Raw genomic sequence first — 10,860 nt, 5'->3', positions numbered from 1 at the left:
TAAGGAAGAAAGAAGAGATGACAAGGTAAGACAACTTGAGTCTTCAATTTCTTTTAATTTTATAACATAAAAGATATTTCAAAAACAAAAATTAATTTGTTTTTGTTTTTAAGGGTTTTACGGCGCTTGCAACACATTAAGGTCATATCAGCGCCAGTAAAAAGGAAGAAAATGGGATAGTAAAAAGTTCTAGAATTACAATTAAAGCACCCAATAAAAGGTAAGACAAAGGGGAATTGGTTCAAATAGGAAACAGATGTAGATTCCAAGAGCACACTATCAAAGTACTTAGTTTGATATCACTAAAAGTCTCCAGACACCAGCACAGGTCCCCACAAAGAGGAATACACTCAAATGTTTACAAATCATATGTTAAAAATTAAAAGAGTAACAGTACATAACAGAGAGATGATTTACAAGGAAAAAAAATATCATCTCCCAAAACTATAACTATACATTCGACTGTTTCCCTCTCAGCCAAGGACTCCGTCCAAGGTCAGGACTAAACCAAGCAATCTCATTCCAAGACAAAGACAGAAAGCAATTGGAAAACAGATAAGAGGGGATAGAAGACACAGCAAGTACCTCCCTGCCCGCTATGGGAGATAGGAACCCCACCCAGAAAAATTAATTAACTCATGAGAAAATACAATTTAGATTTAAAAACATTTTTTTAATAAATATCAATGAGACAAGCATTGCAGTCAATTCAAATTTTAAAGCCATTTAAACTAAATTCAAAACCACAAAAAAGAGTCAATAATCACACAATGCTCCATTAATTCACAACTATCCAATGTCTCATGAAACTTAAAACAAAAGTAGCAACAAAAGGCTCTCAAGTGAAACAAGAGTGGACTTTAATTAATCCATTTAGATATCATGTAATCAATTAAATATCAAACATAATTTTTCTTTCCTTTTAACACTCCTCGTCAAAACAGCGAAATACATGAAAAGAGATTAAAGAGTAAAATAACATGTATTGTTATTTGGTTTAGGGGCTTTACAGTGCTTGCGACAATATTAGGTCATTTAATCACCAGTAAAAAGGAAGCTGATATAGAAGAAAAGTTTTAGATCTGAAGTTAAAAACAAAGAAAAATCAAGACAATGGGGACTCGTTCAGATAGGGATCAGATGATTCCACCAGCAAGTGCCTACTTTGACATTGCCTAAAAGTCCCATCCAGGCATAAGCAAAGGATACCACTATGAACTCAAATGTTAACAAATATATTTCACTTTCTATATATGTATTGGGTGTTTTCTCAGTTCAGTCAGATGCACCTTCCAGACTTATCGATCACGAGTAAGCTCCAAAAAGTCATTGAGACTCAAAGCTGATACTCTTAATCCTTCTGCCTCCTTGTTTCATCCATCATATTTTAATATATACTTGCGATCAAAAGAAAGTATACACATTTAAAATCGTAGTTACTTTTTATCCGTTGATGTAGGCTAATGATTTTCCACTGAGTTGTTTACCATTAGCCTTTCTGTGTACCGATAGTCGATGTTTTTGTTTTTGACCTGAAATTCGGTCACCACGTCACGCACGTGCTAAAATAACATTTTAGCCCCTTACTGTGGACAGGAAGTGTGTATATTAATTTTTTTGTCATCCGTGTCTTCTTGAACTATTTTCAAGGCAGGAAAACACAACACAAAATATCATCCATCAATCTACGCGATGCCACGACTCAGTTTAGAACAATGTGCACGTGCCATTGGTCATCTTCAAGCTGGACAGTCTGTAACCTATGTTGCAAGAATGTTTAATATCACAAGGAGAAATGTATATTCTTTAGTGGATCGATTTGAAATGACACAAACGGTAAGGGACCGAAATCGAACTGGCAGACCACGAGTAACAACACAAGGTGAGGACTGTTTTATACGCAGCCTACATGTACGGGATTGTTTTAGGACCGCGACTGAAACTGCGCTAGAGTTCCCAGGTACACGAATTAGTCGACACGCTGTTCGTTGCAGACTTAGAGAGCATGACATTATCGCAAATGTCCGTTGATGCGACAACTTCTTAGTGCACATCACCGGTTGGTCTGTCTTCAGTGGGCCCGTACTCACCTGCACTGGACAATGCATGTGTGGTCATTTGTTCTCTTCTGGCTGGCCCCGTCTTCAGTGGGCCCGTGCTCATCTGCGCTGGACAATGCATACTTGGTCATTTGTTCTCTTCTCAGATGAATCACGCTTTGTGATTGGAAGAAATGACGGTAGATTACGTTGTTACCGAAAATCACACGAGTGATTTCACGATTCATGTGTCGTGGAATCCCCAAACAGAGGATATGGACAAGTGATGGTGTGGGGTGGAATAAGCAGAGACTTTAGGACATCTCTAGTCCAAGTAAATGAATCCCTAACCGGTGCAAGGTACATCCAGCACATTTTACAACCCCATGTTATTCCGAATGGGGGACATACTCGTTACTGATTGAATTAGATTCACCTTCACTTCAAATGAAATGAACGCAAGTTATTTTATTAAAATGTCATTATTTGTAAAAATTATAGTGTACGTTTTGACTTGTTACTTCCCTTTTTGAAGATCATGTTTTAAAATTTCTATGTTGCATACAAGATCAACCATAAACGTTACAAATTCTAACAAAATGAGAGATAAATTATAGTACTATGATTACACATAGGTTTTAAATAAACCAGAACAATATTCCATACCAATACAAGTGTATACTTTCTTTTGATAACTAGTATATAAAACCATAAAACAATACTGTACTACAGTTGCTTACTTTGGTGCCCAAATCATAAAATCAAATAGAAAATATTGAATACCCACAGAGGAATGAAAAAAAAAAAAGTTAGAAAGGACAATTCATTCATTGGTGATAAAATAACTACCCTTATGAAAAGAATGAAGATGGTTTCCACATTAATTATGGGCAAGGCTAAAATAACAGCTTTCCTAGAGATATCAATTCAATACCAAATGAATTTTTTTTAACAGGGCAGTAGGAATACCAAATTTTTATTTTTCTGCCATACTATGTCATAAGCACTTCTCTTTCTTTCCTAAATATCTTCTGTTTATTAATGTGCTACAGACTTTCATTTTTAGGGAAAAACCATAATATCTTTATTACTGTTTTTGTTCAACATGCACATCCCAGTCTGACGTAGAAGGTTTATGTGAAAGTAAAAAAAGCATACTTAAGTAAGTAATAATTCAATATTATGAAAGCAACAATGTATTGTTTGATGTATGGCCAAATAACATTCCCAGACATATTATCATGGTGGGAGGGAATTTTTTCATTCAATCAACAAAGCTTGAAAAGTATTCACCCTTGTAACATAAATGAACCGGTCACCTGATTCTATTTCCAGTTCAGGTCTATTTAGTTGGCCATAATATAACAGAAAAATCACTGTGCTGAAGGGGAACAAAGTGTAGCTGTGACTATAACTATAAACATTGGCATATACTAGTGTAAACATTATCCATCTTGGTTCATATTAATGACACCATTAGCATCCACATTAATTTTACTTGGGTCAAAGAGTTGACCTTTGAATGGTGACCCCTCAGCATCCCAAGCTTTCCGCAACATCTCATGAGTTTTCTGTTGATGACATAAAAATGAACAATAATACCAACTCCTCCTTGAAATTCTATAATCAAAAAGATATCTCTTAAATCAAGTAAACATCATTTGGATATTAGGGGGAAATGGGATGTTGAGAAGAAAAGTAAAATTGTGAGCAATAGTCTTAAAACAGTAACATGTCAAGATTAAACTGAAGCATAAAATTCAATTCTATTGTTAACTAATAAAAGTTGAGTTGAATCGATTTTTCATTCAGAGCATTGTATTTTTTTTTTCTCTTAACCTTCAAAAGAATCTTCCTAATTTTTACTTTAGAATCAACTCCCTTCATGTCAACAATTATCTGTTTCTGCAAATACAATTTCTTTCAGTCAAGCACAGCTTCTCTTTGCGTAAAAATCAAGCTACCCGAAGATGTAAATTACTAGTATTGAACATAATTGAATATAACATATTTTAAAACAAAACAAAATACAAAGGGAAAGTTTAATCGCATCGGTAATGACAATAAATCATGTCTGAGAAGATGATAATACGAGATCTACAGAGCAAGACTAATAAATCCAGTCCATATATTTTCCAAAAAGATGGTCACAAAATGTTCATTTTCTCTATATCTATCTAAACCAGTCCATATTAGATTTTCCAAAGAGATAGTCACAAATTTTCATATTCTCTATATCTATCTCATCTTATAAAAACTGGATTTGGTATTCTGGTTTGGTATTATATTTATTTTTATGATTTACCCCTTCTCAAAACTAGAAGAGTGCTTTGGATAACAAATTACCTGCTCGTGGGACTGTGGCAAACCCAATTGTTTTTGTCTCTGGTTGTACATCATTTCCTCTATTTTTGCCTGTGCTTCATCATCCAAATCTGTCATCGGTCGACTGCAGTCAATTTTCCTAGTATTTATTTTAGGTTCATCAACAAACACACATTCCCACCACCTCTCCTCTCTCTTTTCTAAATTTATCTGAAAAAATAAAAATAAAAATTTCTTTGTACTCTTAAATACATGGGTGCCATCTCTTGAGCTGCAAGTCCAGGGCAGAATATTTCTAAAAAGCTGCAGACTGTAGACTTAAGCTAAGCCCTATGTCAATTCAATCTGCATTTTTTGCACAGTATGGCTGAACTACAAATGGTCGTTTCATTATGATCATTTCTATGGTTCTGGCCTCTTTTACTCTCAATCTCCAATATTACGTAGATCAAAATCAACACTAATTTATCACTATTCTTTGGAAATTATTTTGTTTTCAAGTGGATTGAGTCCTTACTGCCTATAGATTCTTTTTTTTATTCAATATATAAAAGTTCAAAGATCCTTATTTCAAATTTTGTTGCAATATATATATATATTATATATATATATAATATATATAATATATAAATATATATATTATATATATATATATATATATATATATATATATATATAATATATCTATATAAAAAACCTACACAAATAAGGACACCTGGAAAATGGTTGTATTTAATGAAATAGAAATTTGCCTCCAAATGGCATATTAGAAAACTAAATGAAACAAATTAAAGCAAATAAACGCTGAGCATAATAAAACTGTGTAATTGCATTGCATAGCTTAGTTCAATTTATTTTATTTTATTATTTATCCAGACATGCATACATACATGCACAAATTCACCAGGTGTCAAAGTCCACATTGATTCTTCTGTATTGACTTCCCAAGTCATGGGATTATCCACTACTATAGACCAGGACCCATCTTCCATCTGGTAGCTGACTTTGATGTGTTTTTTGGAAATGATGACTCGAACCTGCTTTCCCTTCTTGATGTGAACTGGAATCTGCAGAAGGATAATTGTGTATATATAATAATATAAACAATTAACATTTACGAAATAAAACTCATATTTGGAAACCACAAACCCCATGTCAACTTCGAGAAAACAGACACAACACTTTTATTTTATCAAAGAAGAAAAACAGCTAACAAAAAAAAAAAATGAAATAAGGTGGTATCACAAGAAGGAGATAAGGAAAATATCCTGAGGAGAAAATTCTCAAGAAATGCCGTTACAGATTAAAATAAAAATGGATAAGAAAGGACAACACTAAAATAGCCATAAAATCGAGCTCTACTGGTCTCTTATCAAAACTGTCCCCATTTACTACTGCAAAACATGTGCACTTACACTGAAAAAAAAGGGAAAAACAATACATATTCCGCAGAAAACAACTAAGAATCATGCTATCATCCACTATCCTACAGAAATTATAATAAACAAATCACTCTATTAAATATTGCAACGAAACACCACTTTCAATCCAATTACTGGAAACATGATGGAGACTACTCAGACACATACTTAAAAGAGACAACACTATTCCAGAAACCAAAGTCATGAAAGTATATTTTATATCATTAGGTCAAGACAAATATTGAGGCAGACCAACAACAAATATTCAGACTGCAATAAACAGAAATCTCAAATGCCTCCAAAATCACCAAGAGTTAAGGTCGGAATAAGATCTTGCAGACCTACAGTCCCTTGCAGAAGAGCAAGACGAATGGAGGGAATTCGTCAATAGAATTAGAGAAGCAAACAAGACATCACAATCGGTTGATTAGGAGGTGGACAGCAATAAGTCAATTTTAAAAATACAAAATTAATAACAAGTATATTAATAATAATAATAATAATAATAATAATAATAATAATAATAATAAAAATAATATAATAATATAATAATAATAATAATATAATAATAATATAATGGTATAGATTTATAGTGCGCCAAACATCCCTTCATCAGGAGGGCTCTAGGCGCATAACATAGATTAACTTAATCATGAAGCCCTAACACAGTACACGAACAACGCTAATTATACACATAATCAAAAGAAAGCCTGTCGGAATAAGAATGTCTTCAATCGACGCTTGAATTCCTCTAGTGAAGACGAAGAAATAATAATAATAATAATAAATAATAATAATAATAATAATAATAATAATAATTAATATAATAATAATAATATAATAATAATAATAATAATAATAATAATAATAATAATAATAATAATAATAATAATAATAATAATAATAATAATAATAATAATAATAATAATAATAATAATAATAATAATAATAATAATAATAATAATAATAATAATAATAATAATAATAATAATAATAATAATAATAATAATAATAATAATAATAATAATAATAATAATAATAATAATAATAATAATAATAACAATATTAATAACAATGATGATGATGATAATTATATTTCTATAACTTTTTCCCCATACAATACAAAAAAGTGCTTTATAATCTTAAGAGAAGACCACATGCACTACATATCTTCACAGTATTCACAGATATGCACACTTTAAAAAACACGAGCATACTCATTAACACATGCACACACAAAAAAATATACGCCTGCATTAAGGATACAAAAATGTTAGAAACATAAAAATAAAAAACCAACACCTACAATATTATCTCATAGATTTACATGGTTAAAAAATGTCCTCCCAAAAAAATTGAGCCATATCCATATCTGTAGTATCAAACTTGGGAAGGAATCCAGCCTTAGGGGAATAGATGACACATGAAAGGTGACCACCCTGGCCAACCATGAGAGATAAAATAAGCCCACCATTTCCTAAAGAGAATCTCTATGTACATGTGATATCTTTGAAAAAACCTCTTTCACAATACTCATAACGGATTTAATATTTTAATCTCTTTACCTTCACTCTCAGGTCAGTTTCTGTGATGGTTTGGGACCAAAAGTAGTTTTCTCTTTCAGCACCATTATATGTTAGAGGGTTTGCTTGCAAAAGTCTTCTTTGTCTGGAGACACAAGAAAAAGCAAAAATGACAAATCATGCTGAATACCGCATTGCTAATAGTAGAAGCTGGGCTTTCAAAATATTCTACCACTCAAAATATTCTTAAATACACTGAAATTGTTGTTTATAGTCCAATTGTTTGAGTTTACTTTAAGATTTAAAATCCAATAGCTTGATTATTTGTTCTTGTTTTGAAGAGTTTAACGATTTAGGGAGTCTGTGATAATTTTTGGTAATTTCAGTAACTAAAAAAGATACTGAAATAGTCAAAAGAATGAATATTTTAAATTTACCAATGCATTCAAACACTCACATAAAATCAACGTAAAAAAGGCTAATTCAAATACAGAATATATATAGAATACAAAAAGATCAAATAGCAATCTAATACTAATATTCCATCTAGTTTTAATGATATAATAATATAATAGACTCATACAGCTCACGGTATCCTCAACCATGAGGCTCTTGGCACTTTACATCAACACAAAACAATATCAAAGAAAGTACACGACATCAAAAAAGAAATGTTTTCAAGGATTTACAGACAATGATTTGGACCCCCAGATGGCCTGTGGAATGGTGTTCCATACAGACAGACCAAATTGAGAAAAGGACCTTGTTCCGATTGTTCCCACTTTTGTACCAATGCATAGGATAGCCAAATGGGTGGTGTCATTGGAGGAACTTATCCTTATTCTCGCAAAAGATCTTAAAAGGGAAGGCGCAGAAGACACCCAAACCATTGTTAGTTCATTCTTAATTAATGAATAAATGTAATTTTGTGTATGAGATTGTGGTTTTCTATTTTCTTTTTCCAATTCTTTCCAGGCCAACGACTTTTCAAAAAAACAAAATATGGGTATAGTCAGGGTTGTGTAAATAGTTTTTGTCTGGTTAAGGGGCGGTTTGGGTTTAAATATTAGGAAAATCCTTCAAAAAATTTATTTTGAGATTTTGGTGGAAAACAATATTTATTATCTCAGAAATAAGATTATGGAAGTACAACTCCTCAAAATATACTTTCAAGGCACAAAAAACATGGTCGAAAAGGATATAGTTGTCATAAAAGTGTGAAAAACCGAAAGTTATTTTGCTATGTTCTCAATATGTAATTTTTCTAGGGGTATGGGATACTGTGTCAAATATTTCTCAGAATCTGTTCTATGAAATTGAAAATTTCCGTAGGGAGATTTTTTGGACAGGGTTGTGTATTTTTACTTATAATCCAAACTAAAAATTGTTAACACCAATTTTGTCATAAAATTTTGATTCGCTACCTTTTACAACTTTGTAATGTTCTCATACAATCCATAAGCTAAACCCATTAAATTTCTCTATGATGACACAAAATGCTATAATGTTGATAGGAGGAAAGAATGTGGAGGATTATGCTTCATTAGCTTTTGTGGAAAATTTGCCACAAGATTGTTCTACTTTTGATATCAGACCCCCCAAATTAGGACTGCAATGGGTATCAACAGAGATAATTAATTTTTTCACCAAAAATGTTGTATTTTATCCTTTAACAGGCATGCCAAATTTCAGGGACATTTTACGGATAAAACCTCCAATTTCAGGAACAATACGTCAAGCAATGGTAATGACATAAAAGACAGTCTAACATCTGATATCAAGAGCATAATATGGTTACAATGGTGCCAGAAGTAATACAGTTGACTCCGCTTAATCGCACACCCTCGAGAGTTCAGGTTAGTGTGTCGATTAAGCTGAGAAGCTAAAACTAGCATCTAAGCACCAGCTTTCATGTACCATTCATGTATGACCTTCCCCCAAAGATTTATACGGGCTTGGGACTGTCATTTAGACTGATGAGAAGAGGCATTACTTTTTTCTTTTTTTCTTTTTTGTTTATTTTTATTTTTTATTTTGATTATTTTTAAATTAATGGGGGGTTTTTTGGGTTTGTTTTTTTTTCTTTTAAAATTTCTCTTTTTATTCATGTTTCATCGATTACAAAGTGTTATATTATTGTTTGTAAGAATGGTAATTGTGAAGCGTTGATTATAGTAAAGACTCGTCTCTTCTGAATTGTAAATGTCATTAGAGTCCTAGTGCTGAAGAAGTTCAAAACTTCATCACTCCATTGGCCGGCAGAAGAAACATCCGCATAGTGTTTTTCATCATGTTTGTTTTCAAGCCCGACATTCTGTCGACCTTTCCATCTCGAGAGCCAGCTTTCTACTGGGGAGAAAGACGCCTTAAGTTTATGCCAGTTCAGTCGCCTATTGAGTGTATCAATGTGGGCACGGACCGTATAGATCAATCAAAAGATGAGACGCGAGTCCTCCCTTTTATCCTTTCTTATTGTTCACGGCCCAGTAGAGGAACACAATGTACAGGTAGAGAATTGCAATCAAGTGGTCAGACAATAATGTAAACAAACACACGGCATTAGGTGGACTGCGATAACATTTCACACCTTGTGATGCAGACAGCAAGTTCTGAGTCAATTAGCCTGTGTTGTCGGGTAATCCTTTGATGTCAGTTCAAGCATTGTGCGTCTCACCTAGTCGGGGTCAGAGGGACAGAGGAATTGCAGCTTTTTTTCACGATATAAACGTGCTGAACTTGTTCAATGTGAAGCGGATTTTCATTACCTTTTTTAATTGTATATTTTAGATATTTTTCTCAAAACAAAATGGAATCAAGATGTAGCGATTAAGTGGAGAAGGTGTGCAATTAAGCGGAGCGATTATATAGAAAAAATTCTGTTTTTTGGGAATGTGTAGCGTTTAAGCGGCGTGTGCGATTAACCAATGTGCGATTAAGCAGAGTGAACTGTAATAAGTAGTTACTAACCTGCTTACAACAAAAGGGGTATCCTCACTCACTGGTTAAAAATATATATTACTTGGATAACTCTTCAAGATCACAACACCACTGGTATTAATAACTGACCACAAAAAGGAGGAATTTTTACACCAACCAATATGATAGAGAAGAGCTTACCAATTTCTAAATTATATGGTGGTGGTTGTTAGTGATGATGTAATGGTGGAGGTTGTTGTAGTAATGGTGGTAGGAATGATGATGTGGTGGTGGTTGCTGTTTAGTAGTGGTAGAAGAAATGATGATGTGATGGTGGTTGTTCTTGTAGTAGTGGTAGTAGAGATGATGATGTGGTGGTGGTTGTAGTAGTGATGATGTGTTAATGGTTGTTGTTGAGGTAGCGGTGGTAAGAATGAGGATGAGGTGGTTGTTGTTGTTGTAGTGGTCGTAGGAATGATGATGTGATTGTGGTTGTTAGGGTAGTGGTGGTAGAGATGGTGATGTGGTGGTTGTAGTTGTGGTGGTGGGCTGTGGTAGTGGTAGAGATTATGATGTGGTGATGGTTGTGGTTGTAGTTGTGGTGGTAGAGATAATGTGGTGCTGGTTACTGTAGTA

The 10,860-nt window shown here is 33.1% G+C and overlaps 1 protein-coding gene across 1 annotated transcript in view; it reads right to left on the bottom strand.

Annotated features, from left to right (window-relative positions):
• Positions 1–652: 652 nt before the first annotated feature.
• The window catches only part of LOC144972808 (nudC domain-containing protein 3-like), a 22,519-nt gene continuing 12,311 nt past the window's right edge, over positions 653–10,860 (bottom strand). Inside the window, exons 6-9 of the mRNA XM_078914470.1 lie at positions 7,351–7,453; positions 5,255–5,431; positions 4,386–4,574; positions 653–3,610 (exon numbers count right to left, since the gene is read on the bottom strand). Of these exons, the coding sequence (XP_078770596.1) occupies positions 3,485–3,610; positions 4,386–4,574; positions 5,255–5,431; positions 7,351–7,453 (595 nt within the window). The 3' untranslated portion in view covers positions 653–3,484. The remainder of the gene's footprint in view (positions 3,611–4,385; positions 4,575–5,254; positions 5,432–7,350; positions 7,454–10,860) is intronic.

This window comes from Berghia stephanieae, chromosome 5 (genome assembly GCF_034508935.2).
Source record: "Berghia stephanieae isolate SIO BIC M18660-M18661 chromosome 5, UCSD_Bste_1.3, whole genome shotgun sequence".
Classification (NCBI taxonomy): domain Eukaryota; kingdom Metazoa; phylum Mollusca; class Gastropoda; order Nudibranchia; family Aeolidiidae; genus Berghia; species Berghia stephanieae.
The sequence above is the reverse complement of the archived record's forward strand: the minus strand, read 5'-3'. Positions and strand labels throughout refer to the sequence as shown.